Here is a 26547-nt window from a genome sequence, read left to right as displayed (position 1 = left end):
GAATCAGGATTTTTGAAAAGTCACAGTAACCTCGCATTGGGGCACCCTTTTCCGCAAGTTTTAGTTTAAAAATATAATATTTAATTCCATGAAGGAATATTTTTATATAGTAAAGAAAACCGAAATTTTCTGTCTCGGGTCTTTTTAAAGGCTTAAAAATGCTGCGAAATCCATTTGAAAATTACAGCAATTTCACTATTCTAGAAAACGAAATTTCTTTCCTTATCTTACTCACCCAATTGGAGTAATTAGTTCGTCTCAAAAGCGTCGTCGCCTAAGCGAAAAATTTTCACGCGGTAGAAGAAAAAAGAGGAAACGATTTCGAAAATGAAGAGAAAAAAACCGAAGTTGATAGCCACCTGTAAGAAATAATTGCGCGTTTCTAAATCGTCGGGCGGTATATGGCAACCAATTAAAGGACGGATGAACTTGCCTATTAAACATAGGAGCTACTGATAAGGATTTCTCGCTTTGATAAATTATGCCACAGAGTATGTCAACATGGTATTCCATGTTTACAATCTGTCGTACGATAAAATGTCAACAAGTTTGGAAGATAAAAGCAAATACTTTGGAGAAATTTTAATTCTATATATTTATTATGCATGGGAACAAGGATAAACGAATAAAATATGCGTGAATCACATATTAATGTTATTATTCGTGAGTTAAAAGTTAAATAACAAAATAGTTAAAACTTTCTTTCTTATCGGAAGATTTTTTTAACTGAAAACTGTGGTGGTAAATATCATAAATTTTACTATGATATTAATAAAATTTTATTATTCTATACTAGTGGTACCCGCACGGCTTTGCTTTTAATAGAAAAATTAAAAGGTCTTTTGATTCGCCTATATATTTACAAATAATGTATGGTGAATTTTCTCGCCAATTGGCTTATACCCATGTTACGGTTCCACGTTATGATAATTTTGTATTTCGCCAATTGGCTTGTGTCCATGTTACGGTTCCATGTTATGATAATTTCGTAATTTATTCGTCCATCTTATGATATTTTTGTTCTTAAAATTGGAATAAAAAAAGAACCACATCGAATTTTCAGAAAATCGCTTTGAGGTGCACACCCCCATGCTACAAACTAACTTTGTGCCAAATTTCATGAAAATCGGCCGAACGGTCTAGGCGCTATGCGCGTCACAGAGATCCAGACAGAGATACAGAGATCCTGACAGTCAGAGCATGGGCGCCCATATGCAAAGTTGCAAGGGGGGGGCTCAAATATTTTCCCCGTGGAAACCGATTTCAGGACAGATTAGAGTCATTAAAATGTGACATTTTTAATAATTTATTCATTTATGGTTGGAAAAGAAATGTTTTTACATTTTCCAAAGAGAAAAGTATTAAAAGCAAGGAAGTTCTAATTTCAAAGGGGGGGGGGGCTCTAGCCCGCCCCCCCTTGCCCCATTATATGGGCGCCCTTGAGTCAGAGAGACTTTCAGCTTTATTATTAGTAAAGATAAAGAAGAAAACGCAAAATTGTGCTACATAAAATATACTTCATGTTTTTGACTTTTATGTATCAGATTAGTGATTGCAATACCGGTATACCGAATACCGGTATTTCGAGCTTTTTTGCAATTTCGTAATACCGGTATTTGCTGAGGTAAAATACCGGTATTTTCGGTATTAGCTGAAAATAATAAATATATACAGTTTCAATTAAAGAACTTTCAATTTATCTTATTAAATATCTACTTATAGTATTTTAAATGTACATTTTTTTTCCATGATACAGAACCGAAGTCAATCTATTGATGTAAAAATTTGGCTTCAAAAGCACGAACTAATAAAATATCATTAAACAAAAGTAGCGGAAAGATTTCAAAATGATGTTTTCATTATTAGATGGTGCGATGAATCGCATTTTCATGCGCTTTTGTGTACCATGTTTTTTATTTTCTTCATTTCCCTGATCACTCACTTTCCCGTTTGTGAAGTTAATTTCGAATGTAATTTTGAATGCATTTGTCCTATGAAAAATTTATTCCAACCATCAATTACAGTAATATTCAATGACTTCTTTTTTAATTATTTGTCTCAACTGTACTAAATTTTTACAAAAGATTTTTCTTGAGCATAAGAAATACCCACCACCAGTTGTCACCAGTATTGGTTTGTCATCCTGTCCCACTATTTGACTTTCTGCTTGGCAAGATAATATTTAGACATTATATAGTGCGTTGAAATTTTGCATAGAGGTAAAGATAATCAATTGAAACATATTTTTAGATATTTACATAATTATAATTGTGAAGAATTTTGAAAAGAAAACGAAAACAAAGAAGAGAAACTAACAAGATCAAATTTAGTCAATTTTATCGTAAACTTAAACCAAAGGGCTAATAAAAAGCAAACATAAACCTCCCCTGCTTAAGAGAAAATGATGTTAATATTGGAAAAGTATCGTCTCTTGGAAAGAAATTACAACTAGCTATACATTTTTAGAAAATAATAAAAACAAAATGAACACAATACAAAAGAAACACACACAAAAGGATTTTTCCAAAAATCTACGCAAGAGACCGAATTATTTGAAGATGAAGAACTTCTAGACAGTTAGAGGAGTTGTATCGCGCATTTTTAACAGTACTACTGACTTGCATGAATTCAGAAAGAGTATTTTCAACTGTAGGAAAGTTGATCATTGAGTTCCAGGCTTAGAGACAATTCAATAGATGCATTATGTTTTTTACTAATGATTTTTTACCGTGACATTTGTTCCTTCATTTTATATTTGTTCACAATACATTTTCATGAATGATACAATTTTTGCACAGCATTATTAGATGTGGCAACGAAACAATATGTTTTGAAACATTTTTTTGAGAAATTTCAAATACCGGTGTTAATACCGGTATTCTGGTATCCCATTTAAAAAAATGCTTAATACTGGTATTGAATTTTTGGTCCGGTATTGCAATCCCTATATTAAGATGTTGTTATTTTTGATTGTAAATGTTGCTCAAAAGTTTAGTGTAAAGCAATGGTACATATTTTCAAAAAAAAAAAAAAAAAAAAACAATAATAATAAAATAGCCATCTAGTTTAGAGCATAATTTCTATCATACATGAATGTATGTATAGTTATTATAGTTATTTATTATTTACATTTCGTGTCTCTTCTTTATAGGTTTCTTCAAATTACTTCCCTAGCGCACCTGTGTAGTATATTCTTCGAAATGGTAAGTTAGTTGCTCTTTGCTTTTCAAAAATGCATTTAGAAACAACTGTATGAAATCACCGAAAGTATTAGTTAAAATTTACAGTTAAAATATCTTTTACAGAGAGGGTATAGCCTTTTACGTCATTTAGAACTTACTACATTACCATACCAGATTAAATAATAATTATTTAATGTTTCATGTCGAAAACCATTCAAAGAAAAAAATAAATACATAATAACTTGTAGAAGAATAATGCAACACTGCGTAAGAGATAAACAGAATGAATAGAACAGTGACAAACACAAGATTAAAAAGAACCAATCTTTATTTTCAAGCACGGAAACTTAACTGATTTAGTGTTGGCGTTGCCAATCAAGAAGTTTAAACTAAACATCACAAATACTGAGACGATATAATATCGATATATTACAAAATAAAACCTAAGCCGTAAAATCATATGATGCATATGATGTTTTGTGCGAAATAAAGTTATGACTCGAGTCCTTTTCCGAAAGATTCGAGTTTTTTTTTGTTTGTTTTTTTGAAGTTTTATTTTAGTTTCCTGTTGTGTTCTTCAATTATGAATTTAATTCATATTATTGAGTCACATTTTCCTTACTACATGTGTCCGTTTTACAAATCAAAGCAATCATTTTCAAATTCTGTTCTTTCAACAACGTAAAAATTTCCATCATCGTACTTATGTATTTAATATGATCATTGTATTTAAATCCAGATCTCTCTGGGGAAATCTATTATCTTTCAATCTAGTTAAGAGCAGGACTAGTATAACCACAAATCAGTATTCAAATTTGAGTTTGGTGGCTAACGAATTTTATACTACTATAGAAATCTTTTGAGGTCTATTACAAGGATTTGTGAAGCATATTATCCTGAAATGCAAGAATATTAAAATTTGCCATGTTAATTGCGAAAAATAAACTGCTCATCTGATGATGATCAACGCTTTTCATTAGTAGGACACATTCCTTAACTTTTAATTTTGATACTTATTTTTGTTTTATTAAAATTGTTATTTTAGAGAAAAAAATATCAAACGTTACAGCATTTGCACCTTACTCTGTAGAAATAACAAAGAGTTGATTTGAAATTTTTAAATAATGTCACATTTCAAACAATTAAAAGCGAGAAGTTAATAAAACATTATTCCACACAATTCGAACGCTTGCATTAAAAAGAGTAATTTATTCTATTTTATAGAACAGCTGTTTTTAGCTAGTTATTTTTTTTCTTTTCCATGTTTTGTTCCATTTTTCATATTCTATATTTTTATCCCATTAAGAAATTAATTCTATTATGAAATTTACCTATTCATCACTTCTTATTTTATGGCATAATCCATTTTGCACCTTATAAACAGATTTTTCATACTTTTTTAACTGCGTATTGACTTTCTGATGCTTTACTTTAAAATTATGTATTACTGTATATACATAATAAATATGGTCTCAGTTTTTTATTCTAAAAATATTAGGGAAAGCTAAACTGAATTAAAGGTAGTTAAGGTTATTATTATCGCCGTAGAGAAGACGACAAGGCATAAATTACCAGTTACTTCCTGTTATTGTTCGTGATTCTACGGTTGCCACTGAATTGAAATTCCAATTGAATTTTTTCGCTTCGCGCTCCAGACCACGCTGCGCTTACTCGCAGCTTTAACCAAATGCCTTAATAGAAAATAATCTTCACAATGGCAAATAATTTACACCCTAACAAAAAAGAAACGTAACTGTCTATCTCACAGCAATAAAAACGTAATTGCAAGGACAATGAAAAAAAGTAAGTTTTTGTTTAATTTCATAAGCTAGCTTTCGACACACTTTTTAACGTTTACAAAGCAGACAAAAAAATGTCTCTTATCCCAAACGTAATTATTATAGGATTTGTTCATGGATGAATGAAAATCCCTACACTGGTAGTTATGTCTTTGAAAGTGTTATAGGAAGGCGGTTCTATGCCGAAAAAAATAATTAGTGAGTGACGCTGCTTTTAAAATTTTTAAATTGCTTTTGTTAAGAAGTGCCGCCTATGTTTTTGTTAGGTCAAAAATCGTTTTTGTTTTTTTCTCCAGAGGGTAGAAAAAAACGTAGTGTGATTATGTGTCGTAATGGCAAATTGTGTCCTTTTGTTAATGGATTAAATGCTGCGGCTAGTTAGGATAAATATGCTGCAAATCATTCTAACGTAGTTTCTAGCAAATGAAGGTTTTGTAAAAACGTCTGAAAAGAATCGGAACTGCGTAGTTTTTAACTTCAAGAGCAGAGTTTGTATTTTAAGATAGTTACTTTTTTTATGAATCAGTTTTTATGAGAATACTTGTAACTTGTTTTAGAGCAACTTTAAATAACTTACATACACCACTGTCATGTCCAGGGGCGCCGCGAACAAAAAAAATTTAGGAGGGTAGAAATTCTCAATTTGCCAAATTTTTCCAAATTTTTCCGAATGATGATAATTTTGCCGAATGGAACACCCAAGTTTCGCCGAAATCGATTACCAGAAATCTTTATGGAAGTACGGTTTCCTAAATATTTTCTAGTAGTACTGTAGTTTTTTTTTTTTTTTTTTCCAGTGTAAGAAACAACGCACTGAAATATTTTCAGAGAATATTTGATTGGATATTGTAAATATTATATTGCTTCGCATCTACATTCCCTCACATAAATAGTGATATTTTGGGAGTTTTTTTTTTTTAAATTATTATTATTATTATTATGAATTTTGCTGCTCAAGCGTTATTGCTACACTGAAACATGAACTGCAGCTCTACTAGAAAACATCTAGGAAAAAATAATTCTAAAAATTTCTCTTGTAACAGTACAACTTCATCTTCAATGAAATTGGCAGCGTTACTTAAGTAACTGTATCGGTACCCGAAACTTTTATAGAAATACTTTCCATGACATTTTCTAGCAGTGCTGCAGAACAGTGAAGAGACGGCAAATTTTGTGATGAATACTTTTCCTTAAACAACTTAATTACTAATAATCTGATCCATAGCAAGTAATGTAGCAATAATTTAGAAAGATAATTTAAAATTCCCGTGCTAAAAACCAAGATTCAGAGCAGGGAGGGAAAGTAATTTTGATCAAATAAAGGTTGAAACTATTTCCCGAGATAAGTAAAAGCTTCAGATAATCGGGAGTAACAATTCTAAAATTCCTGAAATCGCAAGGAACGCAAAAACGTAAAAGCAAATAAGCGAACGTCCTTGGAATGACAGGCAGCCCGACTTCGAAGACGTTTTTTTTGAGTTTTTATCGGAAATTTTCCTCTACTTGCTCGTGACTGATATCTTTGTAGCTTTTGTTCCGTAGCTTCTTTTTCCTTTTTTTAATAAATTATATATACATCCACTTCTATCTGTTATTTTTTTATTAACATAAAGAAGAAAAACTTTCGTTTGATACATAGTACTTGTGGATTTGTCTACTCACCGTGAAGGGTTCTTTATTATTGAAACAGAAATATTTAGGTTACTTTGTATTTGGTCTCTTCTTTGAATAGAACTTATTTTTGTCTTCGTTCTTTTCCATGACTAAAGGCTGTGGCGCTCCTAAAACGGGTGTCACCCGAGTGGTAATTTGTGTTCCCCCCTCCCCCCAAAAAAAAAATATTTTTTGTAAACATTAAAGTTAAACAATTTTCAGAAATAATTTTTATTTATGTGGTAAAACGAAAGTTTACTTCAAAATACAAGCATTACGATCACATTTTATGTAAAACTGCCCTTGATGCATATGTAACCACCCCCTCCTTGCAATATTGTGCTTCATTTTCGATGAATTTGATAGCTTCAAATAGAACTTCAGATATATTATTCAGAAATTTTAAGACTTTCATTTTTTGAATATATTTTTAATGAACTTCCGGAATCCAGAAGCTTTCACTCGGGGCAGATCGTTCCCTCCGCCCCCCGATTGTGACGCTATTGCTAAAGCATATTATTATCAGTTAAAAATTAATACCTTGAGTCGACTATATTCTTGAACTGTTTATCTACTTTATTCCTGACTCAAAAATTTCCAAATTACTGATTTAATGAATTTGTTCAATTTTACTAAAACTTATTGCTGATTTTCAATTTTACCTTTTTTTTTTTTTTTTAATTCCCTTTTTGACCAAGAAACTCGTTGTAGTTGTTTTTATTTATCAGTTTTATCGTCTCTTCAGATGAAGTCTATTGATATAGTTTGATTTTTTAGTCGTTAACTTTGTCCTAGGTCTGTTCTTTGATTACAGCTTATTCTAATGTTTTGATTTTGAATTTCACTTTTTGTATATTGGAATGTTATATTGACGAACACTAACTATACTTTATCTCACGATAATAAAAATCCGTTACAAGAGTAGAAAGAGGGTGCTCACTCGCCGTGTTATAATATATCAATAGTTGGGGTAAATAAAATCAATCTCACCATGTTCCCATTCAACAGAAATGAGATAAGACATTTCAGAATTTTTGATGAAAATCATCTTCAGAAAAAAATTCCTTTCAATTCTCCTCATTTCCTTCTCGGTCTGCGTTTTGAAGGGAAACGTCCCTGGGGTACAACCAAAGATATTCTTTGGCACAACGTCTTCACTAACCATAGACTTTTCCCAAATCGTCAGTTGAATCGTTTCCATGACAACCGCCTAAACCATTCTGCTCTCGCGACAAGCAATTAATTTTGCCACAGTCACACAGATTTGCGTTCTTTTTCCACATCTTTCCAGGCGTTGACCTTCAAATAAAACGTGTTCTTTCTAATGGTGCTTTTGTTTTAATTATTTAAGGCTACCGAACGGAAATTCCCGTCTTCCAAGATTTCGTTTTTCTTGAAGCAAATATAAGAGATGAAATACCTGCAATTGTTATTCAGAACTTCAAGCGTAGCAGTATGTATTTTACACTCGTTGTATGAAAAATATTCTTATGCTTTCTTTTCATTTTTCTTCTATTATCAAAAACTTTGTATTGGAGAGTAAGATTTTAACTGCTTGTAGGACAAAAAGTTAAATCTCGTGGACGCAAGCATACCCAACTTTTCCTATCCGCGACTACCTTTGAAGAATTAAAAATTCCTCGCGGCACCCCAGTCTATCTCTATTATGTATAGGTACGTGATATATTTTAATACACTGGCCACTTCGCGGCACCCCTCGACTCTTCTTGCGGCACCCACTTTAGGAACCCCTGTCTAAGAATATTTTGTGTCATCTAACAAAAAAAGTACTCAAAAAGAGGAAGAAACTCTGCTGTTATAAAATCTTCGCACTAAATTCGTAAGCTTTGTTTTTGATTTCTTAATATTTCTACTTGTAAAGATAGAAATTTTCAGAAGATAGAAATTTTAAAAGTTAAAATTTCTTGAACGTAGAGTTTCTTGAAGGTTTAAATTCTTATAATTACATAACGAATCTGGGATGCAGAAGTTCTTGAAAGTAGAAATTCTTAATGACTAAATTAATTAGTGGTTTCGATCCACTCGTGTCCAACAAAAATATCACTAAAACCACAACTTCACTTTCTAGTGTATCTACATTTTTTTTTAAATACTTCAATGAATATTAAAATCTAAAATGATGTTTGGAAAATTATTGAAGTACAGTAGACGCCGGTTAATTGAATCAGTGGTTAATTGAATCAACTGCTTTAATGAATCAAATTGTCAAAAACGGAACAAAATTCAGCTTTATTGAAGAAGCCTCTTTATTGAATCAGCCGCTTTGTGGAATAAAAACTGTTTAGAACAAGCGTGATTCATATAAGCGGCGGCCACTGTAGCATCAAACGGTAAATGTACCCTATTTTATTCACTCTATTGTGAATTTCAATAGTTATTAACTAATTTTATTTATTTATCTCGAAATATTTTACGTAAGGAAAAGGGTTTTAAAAAGGCTGTCCTGGAAAAATCAAATTCTTAACATTGGTCTCTACCCTTTAAAAGGATTGAAAGCTGGTTTTAAAAAGTTCCTGACTCATTAATGAATAATTTCAAAGCATTTCAGTGATAAGATTACTTTACCTCACATTTTTCCACCCAAAGGTTGTTTCTCTTCCACTTTCTGACTGTGCACTTCTCAGAGATTTTTCAGTTAAGCAGCGGTGCACGTGAAATTTATGTCCATCCTCTACGAGATATTAACCAAGAACAAAGGAATGATAATGACGCCATTTCGTTCCCATTTTGTGAATTGTTGCTTTCTCAAAAATTCAGGCCCTTGGCACTCGTGCGTAGAAACTATTGATGGGTTGGCCCTAACTGAAATTAAAGAATTTTTTCGAAAAACAGAAACCGCCGAACTCTTCAAACCGTGACATCGTTATGTGACGTCTATCGATAATGAAATGTCATCGAAATAATTGATATTGCTGGAACGATAGTTTTATAAAGCACCAAATGCGTTTAAATTATTTTATGCTGTTCCGTGTAATGTTAAATATGAAATTGAGAGGATCCAACTTGTGAAAGTGATTTGTTACTAATTTTAAATGAAGGTCATTGGCTATATTAATTTTTCTGCGGTAGAGTCCCTATGTAGAAGCTCTGCAAAACTGTTTGTAAAAGGTGCTAGTCCATTTCAACTGACGCATGATTTATTGCAAAAACAAACTACAAACACTACAAGTAGTTCTATGCTCTGAGTATGGGTTTTTTTTAAATTAATTTATATATTTTTATTTATTTATTTAATGGAGCAAATCAGTTTTTAATGACACTTTAACAGTTCTATGAGAAAACAAATCTCGCAATGAAACTAATTTTATTGTATGATAACAAAATTTGATTGACATGAAAAATGCGTTTGAAAAACGGGAAAATTGTCAAACATGACATCTTAAAAATATTAAAACTCACAAAAATGAATTTGAAGCTAATTGCAAGAGGGAAAGGATAGAAGCTGAAACATGTCTTAAACAAGATAGATTCTTCAAAATGTATAATTTTAAACTTTAACACAACTTACAATCAGCTCTTAAGGGAAGGTTAATTTGCAGATGTGAGACAGCTCGCGTAGTTCTTCCAGAAGTAGTGTTTTCTCTTTAGGTCAAGAGCGAAGTCAAATTCAAACCCTGATTGCACTCGAATTCGAATATCTTTATCGATTAGACATGATTACAATTCGACCATAAATTACAACAACTATTTATTCAGTTAAAGGGGCCCGGGACACATTTTGAGAGAAATTTTATTAAACAGTTTAGAGTTTTGAAATTTTTCCCTCTGAGTCACCATCTATTAAATAAGCAAAATCACAACAAAGATTTTTTTATTTAAATTTAATCAAGTTAATTTTAAAAAATTGGGTCGTTTTAAATCACTAAAACTGAAAACGTTCTTGGTCAATTTTGAAAATTTTTCATAAATCTAAACACGAATACCTAAGCTTAATTTTTATTCGGCAATTAAAAAAATATTAATTCAATAAAAAATATTTGAATAAAAATTTTGAAAACTACCAAGATACGTTTTTTATATAAAAAAAATCACATCTTTTGAAGTAAATTTTTTTTTTCAAATTTGTCGAATGAAAATTCAAGTAAAGTTGAATAACATTTGCTCTAAATTTCAATACTTTATCTTTATCAGTTCTTGCCTTATAAGAGTTTGTATTCAAAGAATCGGGAAAAATTACATCATGGAGAAAAGGCGTTTAAAGCTGTAAAGTTAAGAATAATATTAATTAAATGCAAGCAACAAAAATAATTATATCTTTGTGCTATTTAAGATATAAACAAGATTCAACCGGCATTTTAAGCAGAAAGAAACGGAAATTTATTTTTTAAATAATAAAAACAAATTGCATAATTTGATGATTTTTGTGTCCCAGACCCTTAATTTTTTTTTAAATCGATCACAAGAAAGAGCTTCGTCAGGGGCGTCCCGATGGGAGGTCATGGGTGTCACTGTGACCATCCAAACATTTCCTTAATCGGCACATTTTTGTCTGATGATTCGGCAAAAATTGAAGTACCATTCGGCAACTTTTATCACCATTCGGCGAAATTTGGAGTTAAATTCGTCAAAATTTGGAGGTCCATTCGGCAAAATTGTAATCATTCAGTGAAATTTGGAGTTCCATTCGACAAATTGAAATTAAGCATCCTCCCAAACATTTTAAGTACGTCCCTGCTCTTGGTGTCAGTTTAGTGAAAATTTATTTCTTCTTATTATGTGAGAACTAGTCGACCCGTGCGGAACTCCGCACTGTACTTCGAAAAGTTTCATAAGGCATTTCGTTCTTTAAAAATTTCAAAGAAAGAATATTATGAAGAAAAACCGAAAATAGTAAACGGAAAAAAGTAAGCGCACAAGAAAAGGCATGCAATTTGAAGACATCAATAACAAAACCTCGTTAAATACAACGTTGTGATAATTTGATCATCGCTCCCCTTTTGGTTGTACGTATTTTCAATGCAAATATAACTATCATTAAAAGTGTGGCTGAGTGACACATGAAAAATCAGTATTTTTTCATGTGAAAAAACAGGTTTTGGCAAATACAGTCCTGCCCATTAGGGTGTCCCGAAAAAATTTTTTTTCGTTTTTCTTAATGCAAGACCTCTCAAAATTTGCGAAATCGATCGTAAATTACAAAAATAATTTAAAAAATAGAATAAAACTATATCTTTAGGGCTCTACCGATCGTCAAAGTTTTGAAAAATTGTCATTTTTATGGCAACTGAAAAAGAAGTACTGTGAATAAAGTTATAAATTTACTGTGAAATAAAAGCTCGACAGCTGAAATAAAAAGATCGTGATTCGTAATATCAACACGAACAGAAAAAAAAAAAAAAAAACATATGGTGATTACTACTGTAAATGCCTATATGGGAATAACCCCCATTTCCGCAGTAGAATCGTCCACGAAGCTTGGCGCCACGTCTCGATTTGCATGCAACAATATGTTACTGACGACTTCGTTTGGTTTCAACTTGCTAATTCCTTTTACTTGTTTCGAGGACTTTCTTGGCTTGACTCACGGGTGTTTTCTTCGTAGCCAAAGTAATTTTAATGCTATAAAAGTACAGTTGCAATTGTTAGTGTTATATGCCGATTCTGTTAGTTTTAAGTAATGAGTTCGAGACGTAGTGAGACTACTTGTGCTATACTCGGACCCTACAAGGAACTTGATGATCGGCAGCTACCTACTGTAAAGGACGTCATAAAATTTATTTTATTTGTCAGGAGCGAACAGAAATGTATGCATAATGGAAAGGACCCTTCCAGTTCAGATATATATACAATTGTTTCTGAAAAAATCAACAGTATTTGGACAAAAGCTTCAATTCCAATCGTAACTAAGGAACGAGTAATTCAATTATTAAAATTCTATTTCGAAAAGTACGTCAATTTGAAACGATACCCCAGAAACAAACGAAGTGATAGTTTTGAAAATAAACTGAAGTGCTTTTTAGAGTCATCTGAGAAGTTCTTCGACGTTGCGGCTTGTAAGTGCCCTGTATTTGAGTCTTGTTCGTGTTTCAAACCTAAAAAAGTTCCCATCAATGAGAGAAGTTTCTTGTTGGATCAAAGAAGTGACAGGAAAATGGTGATAAGAGGTGTCGATAAGAAAGAAACAGCTAGATTAATGAAACAACAGCAGAGAAAACTTGAAAAGGCAGCAAAAAAGTCTTCTACTGAAAATAACGATTCTGTCTCAGCAAATTTTGATGACGATTCGATGCGTGAATTTTCTCCAGAAACGTATCCCATAACAGAGACGAATACGGCCTCTACAGGGACACCATCAACTTCAACGACAAATAGGAATACACTGATCTTGCCAACAGTTGCTAAGGTCTGTGATAGATACAGTTTGTCGACGCGATCTGCTGCTGCTGTTGCTTCTGCAGTTTTAGCTGATGTCGGCTTGGTTTCAAAAGAAGATTTAACTCTAGTTGTTGATAAAAGCAAAATCCACAGAGCTGTAGCTAAAGCTCGGAAAGAAGCTTCCAAAGATATTGGAAGTATTGTTATAAAAAGCATTTACTTTGATGGACGTAAAGACAAGACTCTGATAAATGAGAAAATAGGAGCTCGTTACCATCGCAAAGAAATTTTAGAAGAGCACATCTCAATTTTAGCAGAACCCGGATCAATTTATTTGGGACACACAACGCCAAGTCGTGGCACTGCAAAGGCAATTCTAACTTCGATTACAGCTCTATTAGAAGGTCAATGTTTGAATTTAGAAGACGTGATTTGCGTTGGATGTGACGGAACTGCAATAAACACCGGTTGGAAGGGTGGCGTGATTCAATATTTAGAGGATTATTTGGAAAGACCATTGCAATGGTGTGTGTGTATGCTTCATGCCAACGAATTACCCCTTCGTCATTTATTCTTGACCTTAGATGGTTGCACTTTGGGTCCTAAAGAATATTCCGGACCTGTTGGAAAACAGTTAGCTGGTTGTGAAAATAAAATGACATTGTTTTTTTGCGCGGTGGATGATAATTTGCCTAATTTGCCGAAAAATGTGGTTGATGAACTAAGCACGGATCAAAAATATCTTTATGAGATTTGTCAAGCTGTATCAACTGGTTTCTGTAGTCCTGAGCTGGCAAATCGCCAACCTGGAAAAATGGCGCACTCGAGATGGCTTACTTCTGCTAATCGTATACTCGGACTTTATGTAAGTACTCTTAATCCAACAGAAAATTTGCGATTACTTGTTAACTACGTGGTTAAAGTGTACGCTCCAGTTTGGTAAGCAAAAGTCATCTTTTAAGGAAGCAGTCAAACATCTTTTTCAAATGATTGTGTACTCTCGATTTTTACCCGAAAACTTGAAATCTGTTGTATATTCTGTTATCGAAAGAAATGCTTTTTTTTGCGCACCCAGAAAACCTGCTGGTCAGTATGTTGTTTGATGATAGGGAGCACATTCGGGAGTTAGCATTACGAAGAATAAAAAAAGCTAGAGAGGCTGAAAGTAGCACTAAACGCAGAATATTTAAAACACCAAAAACTAACTTCTCTGCTAAAGATTATACGGAAATAATTGTCTGGCAAGAGTGTCAGGTTACAGCACCACCGGTTCTTCGACATATTTCTAACGAGAACCTTCAAATTATGGCAAAAGATAATAGCTTGGAAATCGTTGACTTTCCTTGCCACTCACAATCTGTGGAAAGATGTGTTAAACTAATAACACAGGCTTCACAAAGTGTTACTAACGCTACTTCTAGAGATGACTTCGTTAGAACCAGGTTGCAATCTCGCGCAGAAATGCCAAATTTTGGACACAAAAATAAGTTTAAATTCTAAACTTTTGTCATTATTTATAAACTGTAGTTTGTTTATTTTGTTTTCTTGTGCTTTGTTTCATTAGTTTCTTAAATAAAATGCTTTCTAAACTTTATTTTTGTATTTTTTAAATCATATCGTTTAAGTCTGTCAAAAATGTGAAATATGCAAAACTTCAAAGAGCGGTAGAGCCCTCAAGATGACACGCAATTCCATTTTTTTTACCTTTTTCGTGATCTGTGAAAAATTTCGCAAATTTTGACACCTCTTGTGATAGTGTAGCTCAAATTTATTTTTTTCTCATATATGGACGGGACACCCTACTGCCCATGTGAGCATCTGACAGAAAAAAAAGAAACATTAAAGAGATATTTAGTGGCACGGATTCGAACTGGCGCCATTCTGATTAACAGTACGACGCTCCAACAAACCTAGCAACTGTGCCTTCCTTTTCGAATGCTATTCATTGAAGGAAAGCGTAATAAAACACAGTAAAAAAGTTTTTCACCGAAAAAAATATAATAAGATCATGCGTCTATGTTTTGTCATTAGCCAGCACGATACGATTTAAAATTATTCGTAAAACATGCAATTCGATTAAAGAATGAGGAAGATCTCACGTAGCGATTGAAACAAACATTCTAGAGAAGTAATAAATTCGGTTGAAAAAATAAGTGTTTTTATTTTTGAATATTCAACAATTTCCCATAGCAGGCTTCTTTAACCTGTACGGCTTAAAAGCCTGCACTTGTTTTTCTTTTAATCGAACACTTAAAATTCAAAACCAAAACCTGTTGAACTGAGTCCGTTTTTTAAGTGTAATTTTTCGAACGTAGACAAAATGTTTTTTTTTTTTTTTTTCCAGCCGAAAGCAGAGGAATAGAAAATGATTTCTTACTAATGAAGTTGATAATAATTTTAATGTTTTATATCGTATTCGAATAAATAATTAAAGATTTACTGGTTGAAACTCGTAGTTTTAATTTGGCTTAGTAGTTTTTCATTTGTACAAAAGTTCGAACACTGCTATTAGAAAAATCTACATTTCAGCATACAATGAAAATGTGTTTCTGCACAAAAAGGATTCCCTTGAATGTGATACGCTATTTGTTTTTTTGCAAAAAGAAGAAAAATATATATATTACCCTTTAAATTGAGGTAGTATTTTTTTTATTTGTACAAAGAGTCAAAAACTCATTAGAAGAGTCTATATTTCAATATACGATTTATTATATTTTACTGAACAAAAAACAATTCCAATGTAGTCTGAAATGTTAAACCTGATACTTATATTTTCGCTTACATTATGCTTTAATTTTCTTCCCGGAGCCAAAGCTTAAAAAAAAAAAAAAAAAAAAAAAAAAAAAAACACCTTACAATTGAGGATCAATTTAGCTCCGTGTTGCATCAAGTTTTCATAACAGCTAGGAGCGTTTCTACCTCATGTATTCCCTCATATGTGTTATTCATTGTTCAGGGAATGAGCGATATTTTTCTAATTTATGATGCAGATTGTCCGGACGTGGGCCCGAACACGCATTCTCCTGGTTACGAGGAGAACACTCTGCCGATCAAGCTACTCAGCTCTGTTGGTATCTGTGCAAGTTAAAGTTATTAATTTAACCGAAAACCTCATTCTGGTTCTTCAAAACAGGTTTTTTTTGCCCGAAAAAACAATTTTTAGACCGTGGGTCTATTTTTCGTCAGTAGCCTGCACGATAAGCGTTAAAATAAGGTGTAAATCATAAAAAATCGATCAAGAATTGAGGAAAATCTCGCGTAGAATCCAAAAACAGGCTACAGAAATAATATATAAGGATAAGTCTCTCTATAGCTAGAAATTTTCTTTTTATTATTTGTTTTACCAACAGTCACTATGCATTCAGCCAGAAAAATGTATTCTTTTGTTTGACAATTCTTGGAAGAAATGTAAATTTCAAATCACTAACTTATTATTTTCTCCACAGCATTTTTTACACGCATGATACCTATCATAAAACTCTTCATTAAATATTAATAAGTCTAAAAGCATTTCCTTTGACTTGGAGGAGGACAAAACCCTCAACTAATGCATAACACTTCTCTGTTTATTCACATCAAAATATAAACCAAAACATACATCAATCACTTAAATAAAAGATAAAAAAAATACATAATAAACTGCCTACATAAAAACTCGCGAACTTTGACCTTAATAACTGTCACCCTTTTATGTCTCAATGAACGCGGGCCGACTGCATTGTTATATAAATCTGTCTATCGAAAGACACATGAATTATTTTTCCTGTCGAATTGGCTGATGTCCAAAAAGGAGACGCCCACTAAGTGCGAATGCCAACTTCTCTTTTAAAATAAAAATACAAAAAAGTTGACGAACAAATGATGTTAAGATATTCTTTGACAGTCAGGCCGCATTCATCGAACTTCTGTTAATCAGAAATTTATATTTATTGAATTTTGAAAAATTCTCATTATTGTCAAGGTTTGCCCTTAATAAAAGTATGAAATTTTAAACTCTAAATCGGGCGAAAATATTTTATTTACTGTAAAAGCACTCATTTTCGCAAAGCTTTCATTTTCGCAAGCCCGTCGAAATCACGAAAATTTACGCCTATTGAAATATTTTTTTTTTTTTTAAATCGAAAATTGCTTTGCTCATATAAAATTAGCGAAATTTTCAGCTCGCGAAATACCGATATCTTCCTTTTCACGAAAATTACGGCTGATGAAAATGTTTTTGCAGTATTACGGCATTCATTTTGATTAATTTCCTGGTATAATTGAACTGAGCATGTTGGAATTATTTTTGCATCAATCGACCCCACCGCTCCCCACCTAAATTTTGTGCGCAAATCTTTGCTCTTTAATCCAGAAGGTTTTTTTTTACTTAAGCGAAAATGTGTTTTTCAGTGTAAGTAATTATTATGTTTCATAATTGAAAAAAAAAAGTATTAACTTTCTGAAAAAAAATCTTTGCATTTAAAAAATAACCTTTTGTATACGCGTTACTGGTATGACGTAGAAAGTCACACGTGCAACATCTACAAATTAGTAATTTTTAAAAAAAATGAAAATCTGATACTTCGTATTAAGGTACATAATAGCCACTTATACTCAAACATATAAAGATTAAGAGCCTAAGATTAAAACTCCTGAATTGAAGTGCAAATATGTTCAAAAACAAAATGACATACCCGTAACAACGAGTTGAGCAAACTACTAAATTTCCTAAAACATAGTTGCACCCCCCCCCCCCCACACGCACACACACACATTTGCATTATTTTTAGTTTACTTTATTTATTTATTTATTTATTTTCAAACTATAGGAATTGTTTAATTTTTCAAATTTTTCTAGATCATCGGATTTCTCCCTTTTGTGATACATATAATTCATATTCCTGAAAACAAGAATGCTTTTTCACTCGGCGTAACCCTAATAAAGATCGTTAAGAGCTGTTAAACGACATAACTAGAATTTTAAAAAGGTTGTTAATGTAAAGAAGGAAATAGTCAAAGCAATTAATAAGTCGTTCTCTTATTCCCTCTGTAAAACAATGAAAATGCTCCTCCTCGGGCGTGTGCCCTGAGGAAAAGACTATTAGGAGTCATCCACAAAGGATGTCATGCTTTAAGGGAGTCTCACGAAAGGGTTCACGAAATTGTGACAAGGGGGGAGAAAGGGGTTAATAAGTAGTGCAACATTGCATATTTATTTACTATATGTTTATGAAAAAAAAAGCGTTACACTACGTAATTACCATTACTTTCTCCTTCGCTTTACACAATCATTTACATTCATAAAGTATTTAAACTCAAGGTGTGGATGGATAATGTCGACAGTTTAGGGGAGGTGGCCATAACCCTCCCCTTGTGTCCACACCTTGGTGCAAAAACACTGTGATTAAAAGGGAACTGGATCAAAAGTGTAGAAAGAAAAGTGACATCTTTCATGGACAGTCCTATATATTATTTTACAGATCCATGTACGAGTATATAAGCACTTTTGGGTTTGTTTCAGGATCTAAGCACTATTGATTTTTAAAAAATCCTATTGTGAGGTTTACAATTATTCGAATTGGTTATTTTTCGTACTTATCCTTTTTTTATTATTTCAACTTCTCCATGTTAGCCCAGATCTGGCGCGTATACGAAGGGAATCATGAATGACCCCTATTAAAAGACCAAATTTTGTGTAAAGCTGTATTTTGAGAAATTAATATTTCGCCCTAGACCGCGAAAATTGCATTTGTCCCCCCCCCTCTCCCTCAATGACACCCCTTCAAAGCCAGAGGCGCCCTTGCCTCAAGTGCTAACATCGTTGCCAATCGATTTGTGAAAAAGTCTCAATGAATAAATAGCGTTGTTAAGAACTGCGTGGGAAGAGTTGACTGCCATGGAAATGAAGCGAGAGAAAAATTTTATGAATGAACATCATCTGTGCCCTTTTGTAACACGCCATTGGCGATGGAGGTTTCAGTATTTTCAGTTGGATGGAAAGTTTCCAGAAGTCGTTTTTCGAATGAAATTACTTGACTGAAATTCAAGCAGTCTGAGAATCGTTCGAACGTAAATGGCCCATTGTGGAATAGTAATTTAAAATGGTGTTTGCTAGTATTTTCCATTTGTAGTTCAGATATGCTTCCTCATTTTATTTGAAAATGTCACGATCAAAAAATTTAAATGCATATTATTGCACCAACCGGTTAGAGAATATCAGGATAATATCAACAATGACGTTTCAGCACCGTCACGCGACTGGGACCCATGTGACCTTCACGCAACTTTTTCGTACAGTCTCAAGAAAGTCATTTCACTGCTATTAGGGTAAGCAAAAGTGGTGGTGTTATTCGAGCTCCCCGTTAATGATAGTTAACACCAGCAGGGCCGACCAGCAGCCATATCATCCTAGTCGGAAACTAGGAGCCCGTCTCTTGAGAGGGCCCGGCTCGGAATCGGAGTAGTATTAATTTTGCACGTTTTAGGAGTAGAGAGGGGCCCGGTGACCAAACTGACCAGGGGTCCGCCTTGGCTCTCTGCGGCCTCGAACATCAGGGTCAGCAGCTTTTGGAAAGAGAGTGCCTGTTCACATATCTCACATCAGCAAAAGTGATAGTGTTATTTGAGTTCCCGTTTTGACAGTTGACACCATGGTCAATAATTATTTGAACCGAAGAAAGGGCGCATATTCACGTCTCAGTAGCCAGTCCATTCCGGCAGAATCTGGGCATCAAGTGTCATTAGCTCACAATGCTCAGTGAGCAAAAGTGATGACGTTATTCATGCTCCCGTTATGTCAGTTGACATCAGAGTCTACAACTATTCCGAGAAACGTATTCTGATCGCACTTCTCACTATCCAGTCCGTTTCGTCAGAATCGAGGCATCTCGTGTCCAAAACTTCATATAGCTTAGAGAGCAAAAGTGGTGGTGTTATTCGGGATCCTTAAATGACAGTTGACACCAAGATCAACAACTATTTGAACGGGAGAGAGAGAGAGAGTGCCTAATCACATGTCTCACTATCCAGTCCGTTCCATCATAATCGGAGCATCTAGTGCCATTAGATCACGAAGCTCAGTGAGCAAAAGTGATGGTGTTATTCGGGCTCCCGTTAGGACAGTTGACACCAGGGTCAACAACTATTTGAAGGAGAGTGCCTGGCCAGTCCGTTCCGTTAGAATCGGGGCATCTAGTGTCGGTAGGCAGAGCAACCACACCACAGCCCACACTCTCCTCCATCCGCGCGTATATCCATCATTTATTTTCGAGCTTATCATTCAACTCTGCATGCCGAAAGTGCGCGCACATATTCCCCTCATCATTCATCAAACCGCGTGAGCTGAATCCTCAACAAAGCAGCCCTCGCCCTGCCAATACCAACCATCGATGACAAGCGAAATAGATTTTTTTTTCCCTCCTCTCCGTATCTTTGCTGTGGAAAAAAACATTCTTTTTTTCTTCTGGTAATTTAATGCCCTTCCGATGTGACAGTCGTCTGTGACATTGTTATTCACCGATGAACACGATGTTGTAACAAGAGGTAACTTTTTATTTATTTTGATCGGGCTATGGTTAAGAGAGGCGTAGGTTTCGATGTTACGTCTGTCTTGACATTCCACATGCCGCAACCATTTGATTTGTACCTGCAGCGATTTGTGTTTGTGATTCTAAGCTTTGGTGTATTGGCGCCAGAATGACTGTTGCCGAATGCTTTTTGCGGTCTGCGAGTCTGAGGTAACATTAATTAAACAGTCAATTTAAAGTAGGATCGTGTTGCATAAACCATGCAGTTCACCTTCATCGGTGATTGGCGAAAGCACTTTCGAATCCTAGCTCCTGGCAAAAAGCTATTTCCAAATGGAAATCCTCAGTTTTTCCGAATCTAGGTATTTAAATTGCTGAAGTGGAACTGTTCCCACATTTTTAATGTCGAATAATCTTTTAAATTAAAATTCTAACGTTAAAATTTGCGCGAAATTAGCTTTTACTTTTCCGCTTTCAAGTGAAACTACTGTTGGGAAACGTACTTTCTTTTGATGTGAAAAAAAAGGGGGGAGACGGAATAATGGTATAAAAAGAACGAGTAATAGAAAAAAATGTGCCCAACTGTGTGAAAATAACTACAGTGTGACCGACTGTAGAATTGGACGATATTGATCTTTTGCACCTTTTTTATTCAACCTCTTTCATGGAAACATTTTAATGCGCATAAAAAGAACTAGTTTGGAAAATAATCAAGTACTCATTCCAGTTACCCTTTGCGTCGAAAGTTGAGGAACGTTTCTTAAATTATACTGCTCTAAGAGCGAAAACGGGGAGGGGAGAGAAAAGAGAGAAAGAGAAGCGTAATTGAAAAATTCAAACTAAAACTATTGCACCAAATTGAAGGTTTTCTTTTTAGATCAAAGACGATCAAGTGAGGATAAAGAGCAGTTCGTCATTGCTCAAAAAGGGGGGGGGGTTTCCCTTTGCTCTTCAACGCAACATCTAATTATCATCTTCATTCCCGCCAGAATGATTTCCAAGTATCCACAGATTATGTAGATTGGTGTTTAACCTTCAAACCGATGTTATGTGTTTGTTTTATGTGCCTTCGGTCTTTCTAATGTGCGATTCCCTGGCTCCTTTCCAAACAATAAATGTCAATATTGCACAACAGCTCTGTTTATCCAACCTCTTATTTCTGTCCTCAGGTATCGTGTCACAGTCTGCCTATCGATTTGGAGAGGGATGGCCGGACGATACTAGAGGACTCGAAACACATTCGAAGGACCTATAAACTGTATAACCAATGCAGCGGTAACCACATACAGATCTTCGGCACCACGGTGGACGCCAAGGGTCATTCCAATAGTTCTAATGGTGAGTACTTTGTTTTGTTTCATAAGCAACATTTTTATTATTTTTATTTTTCTCTCAAGTCAGGCAACATACACGCGACAACTATTCCATTAGACCGAAACACACATGCCAAGCAGGGCCGTCCGATCAAAGGACGCTGTGTCCTTCAAAAATTTTCCTTATTCGGCAAAATTATATCATCATTTGGCGAGATTTGGAGTGCTATTCGGCAAATTATGAATTTCCGCCCTCCCTAAAATTTAAGTTCGGGACGTCCCTGATGCCAACTCTCCTGCTTTAGTCAGGAGTCTTCTGCTTTAGTATTCCATCTCCAGCATCCTGCCATCAGAGAAATTTCTCCTGATTTTTAAGCAATAAAACATATTGCCAAGCTTAGTTACTGCCAAATCTTTTTAGTTTTGATTTCATCTTAGCATCGAAAATTTAGAAAACCTACTAACTTATTAAATCAAAGAAACTGGATGCTTTGTTGCATCACAGAGTTGGACAATTTGATTTTGGGGAAAAGGAATCGAAAACTCCTTTTTCTGCCGACCCCGAAGCACTGGTTTCGATAGTATAAATCAGTGTTGTCCAAACTACAGTCAGCGAAGATGGCTCGTGTAGCCCGTTGCTCTGTTCAATGTTACCAATCGAAAACCATGACTAGTGAAAATTTCACAAATTTGGAGCCAAATGTTGAAAAATTGGTTTCTAGAAATCAGATGCAATTAGTAAAACCAACTTTAAATTAATTACAACAATTATAGGTTTGTATTTTTCAAATATTTTGAAATTTTATATATGCCCTGCTCCACTAGAATCATTTTGGTATGGAGTTGCGACCCTTGGACGAAAAAAGGTTGGACTTCACCGGTTTAAATGAGCCAGACGTACAAATGTATGAATTAAGTACTAAATATTGAAACCTAGTCAAGATCACACCATTTTTGCACAAATTATAGTTACACTATAAACTTTAATTTGTACAAATTATCTGAAAAAAGTGATAGGGTGCATTTAACGTTTTTTGATTATCTTATTTATTTATAACTTAGAAAAGACACGTAGTTTCAGAGAATAAATCAAGAGATGACTATCCATTCATCGTTGTTCAAAACGATCACAATGTCAAACATGATTCAATGGCGTTGTGTCAAGCGGAAAGTATTCTAACTCTTTAGTATCGTTATCCCACGAAAAACCGTTAATCACTGTTCGCCGTAATACGAGTGTTTAAGAATTAAATTGTACGCCAATGATGCGGAAATACAGAGAGGAATTTTCGCTATTTCTGATGTCGCTTGTGGAATTCACGTGATAAGCAGAGAATAGTTATTCTATCGAAATGGTTTTTCGTTATCTCTCTCTCTCTCTCTCTGACGCGGAACGTGGTGAACATCCTCATTTAACTGTTAGCGCGTATAACTTAAAAATACAGCAATGGACCGAGTCCACACTGTTGTCTAAAAAATATTTTATTAAAAAGTTAAATTGCTTTTTAGAAGCCTTTTTTCTATCCATTGTTGTGGGTCTGAGAGGAGAAACAGAGTGACTCTTCTACACCCTCCGCAGATTCTTGATGAAGTCTGCAGACTGTTGTTGAATTTAAATTCAACAGATTGACGCAGATTACGATTAAAAAATACATTTCAAGTATAAAAATACAGTTCAGAATGAAACAGAAAATAAAAATAAATAAGTAAAAGGAACAGAGGCAAGGTTCGCAGTTCTCTATAGGATTTGTCTAGCAAGATAGCTTCTTGTACAGAATCGAGTATGGAAGTTTCATGCACATGTGCAGTAAAACATTAAAGTTTACCATTTGATTTCCATGCATTCTTTGGTGAAAATTAATGACAGGTGTTATAATTGATTCTAAACTTTGACTCGTGTATTTAAATATTTCTAGATAATAAACTAACTATAACATATCTTTAAAAAGGACTACTAAAAAATAATAGTAATACGTAGTAATAATAATTTGGGCAAAATGTAGGTGTGAAGTAAAAAGCTACACACGCCACATATGTTAGTTTTTTACGTACTCAGATTTTTTTTTTTTTTTTTAGTCATTTATATTCAAATAAAAAGTCGAAGTTTAAAATTCCGAGATTAAAGTGAAAAAAAAAGAATACTCTCAACAGCAACTACAAAAAATATACTCACTAGATTGAGTATATTTCAAAACTGGTAAAACATTTCACGGTGGAGAAGTGAAAAATAAAAAAGTAGTTGGAAGCAAGATCGATTTGTAATTGTATATAAATATCGTTTATCCATTAAATTACTTCTACTAATTGCAGGGGGAAAAAAACATTATTTCACTTCGTGAAATATGATTAAAAAAGCGATCCACATTTTCCTTACTAATTATAATTATTTAAAACTTTTATAAATATAACCTCACAGAAAAAGAAAATTCAATTATACCTACATAAATATTATAATATTAACCTTTAAAACTTCAATTAAATTCGCGCCATCTGAACCGCGCCATATTACGCGGCTTTCACTTTCTCTTTAATTTCACTTTAAAATTGAAGAAGAAAAATCGAAAGCGGTTGTGAACGTGTGAATGTATTTTTGGGAAATTATCTTTCGGCCGCAATCTCTCCAAAGGTATTATTTACGATGCGTTATCTATTGTTTATGAAGCAATCCACAGATGTTTACAACTTCTGCATCTACCTTATATTCGAAGTGCATTGTTCCCTCACCAAAGCTAAAGATTTTATTAAGACTGGGATCCCCCAAACTGCCATTATGAGGGCATGTACACTGAAATAGCGAGCATTCCACGATTTCTGTCATTAAACGTGACGTCATGACAGTTTGTGTTGTGGGGCCGGCGACGACGCCATATTTGATCGTATTTTTTTTTTTATCCTGAAATGTTTAATTTTAATTCATTTTGAAATACTGTAAAAGCACTTTGTACTCGCAAAAATTTAAGCCTCGCGAAATATTTTCCTGCGACGGATTTTTCAACTTTCGGTTCTGTTCATAGAAAATTAGAGAAATTTTCAGCCCGCGAAATCGAATATAATCATTTCAGCGAAAGTTTGTTTTTTCTGTATTCAAGAAATAGTGTTAACATATGAACAACGCTGATAATTTTCGCCATTATATGCCGTTTGATATAATAATATATTTAAGTAGTATGCGTTTAAGAAAATAATAAGTATACTTAAATATGTATGTATTTAACGTGTACTTGTTGTATATTTAGATAAATATTTGTTTAAGTACATAATAAGAATAAGTACACAATTAGTATGTATTTAAGTACCTAATATATTAAATAGTTATAGAAAATACTCAAAAACTTAAAGTTCAAAGCTGAATTAAATAGCAATAAAATAAAAATGACTTGGAAAAAATATTCAACCCCATTGTTTATGATTTCACATTTAGTTGACACCAATTATTATTAAAGAAGTCTATTTTGATCTGTTAGTTAATTTTTGACTTCGTGAAATAAATTGTAATGTTTCTACAAATTTTACTAATGATGAGATTTAAAAAAAATGGTCAAAAAAGAAGATGAGTACGTATTTATTTCATATTGTCGTGTCTCGTGTCCATTAATATTTGGAACTGGAGGTAAAATTGCTTTGAGGGGATCTTAACCATCGAGAGATGGCATCACCAACGTCTCCACTTCCACTATTTACGCACAAACTGACAAGGAAAGAAATTTCTCTAGCTTTTTGTACCTTGATAATTGCTCCAACAACCAACACACAGGACTTTCGATCCCACAGAGGGTCGGGATTAGAAACAGGTATCCTCCGCTCCCGTTGGTTCTTTCCCGTGCGCTCCCGATCAATGCAAACGATGTTAAATTTAATTTTTTAAAACTATCTTATTAAAGCAGAAAAAAAAAATCCAGAAATTGGTGGTAATAAAAAACTAATATAGTGGAAAAATTGGTTCTCATGTAAAAGAAATTAGTGCACTATTTTGAAGGAAAATATTCATTTTATTTTTTATTACCAACTTGACGAATTCGTTTGCTCACGATATTTTTTGTGCTATACTGTTTTGTTTAGTACGAATAGGAATTTTTATATTTCTCTAAATAATTGACGGGTTGAGAATGTAGTAGCATTAATTATGTTTGTATTTTTTTAATCAATTGCACATTTTGTAACATATTTTGAAAACGAAATGAAAGTGAAATAATTTTTAGCTTTCGCGACTTTTAACAGGTAAAAATTGATGTTTATTCACTTAATTTCAAGGTAATTTTATTCATTTATTAACTATTATTTTCTGCTTAGACCTCATTGTTATTATTATGACCATTTTTTTTTAATTAATTTATATTTTCATGTCCAGAATGGTGGAGAAAATCTACTACACTCCTTTCCCTCCCATTTTTCCGTCTTTTAATTCACTCCTTAAATTTACGGCTACTGTCACTTCTTTCCCGGAAAGGAAGGTCTCCAAAATGGCCGACCCGAGGTCTCCCGGGCCGACCGCGCATTGTGGAGGTATTTAGGCGATAACGCTCTCTGGCGCGCGCAATCAGCTCCGCGGGAGGCAGAGGCGGACTTGGTACCTGGCTCTCGATAACGCGGCCGGGGCGCTCTCTCAGACCGCGTGGGGTCTCACCTTCCCTGTCACAATGGCAGCGAGACCTTGCGACAGCACACCTTTGACCCGATGTATCTCTCGTAATGACTCGTCACTTTTACCACGCTCGCTTTTCTGGGAAGGTCCGTTTTCCTCTTAGCTGCAGGAAGGCAT

At 33.9% G+C, this 26547-nt stretch overlaps 1 protein-coding gene across 1 annotated transcript in view; it reads left to right on the top strand.

Moving 5' to 3' along the window:
* LOC129229513 (fibroblast growth factor 8b-like) overlaps positions 1 to 26547 on the top strand; it is a 101210-nt gene that overhangs the window by 52817 nt on the left and 21846 nt on the right. The window contains exons 2-3 of the mRNA XM_054863831.1: positions 3152 to 3203; positions 21645 to 21813. Coding sequence (XP_054719806.1) covers positions 3152 to 3203; positions 21645 to 21813 — 221 coding nt within the window. The remainder of the gene's footprint in view (positions 1 to 3151; positions 3204 to 21644; positions 21814 to 26547) is intronic.

Source organism: Uloborus diversus, chromosome 9 (genome assembly GCF_026930045.1).
Source record: "Uloborus diversus isolate 005 chromosome 9, Udiv.v.3.1, whole genome shotgun sequence".
NCBI classification, from domain to species: Eukaryota; Metazoa; Arthropoda; class Arachnida; order Araneae; family Uloboridae; genus Uloborus; species Uloborus diversus.
The sequence above is the reverse complement of the archived record's forward strand: the minus strand, read 5'-3'. Positions and strand labels throughout refer to the sequence as shown.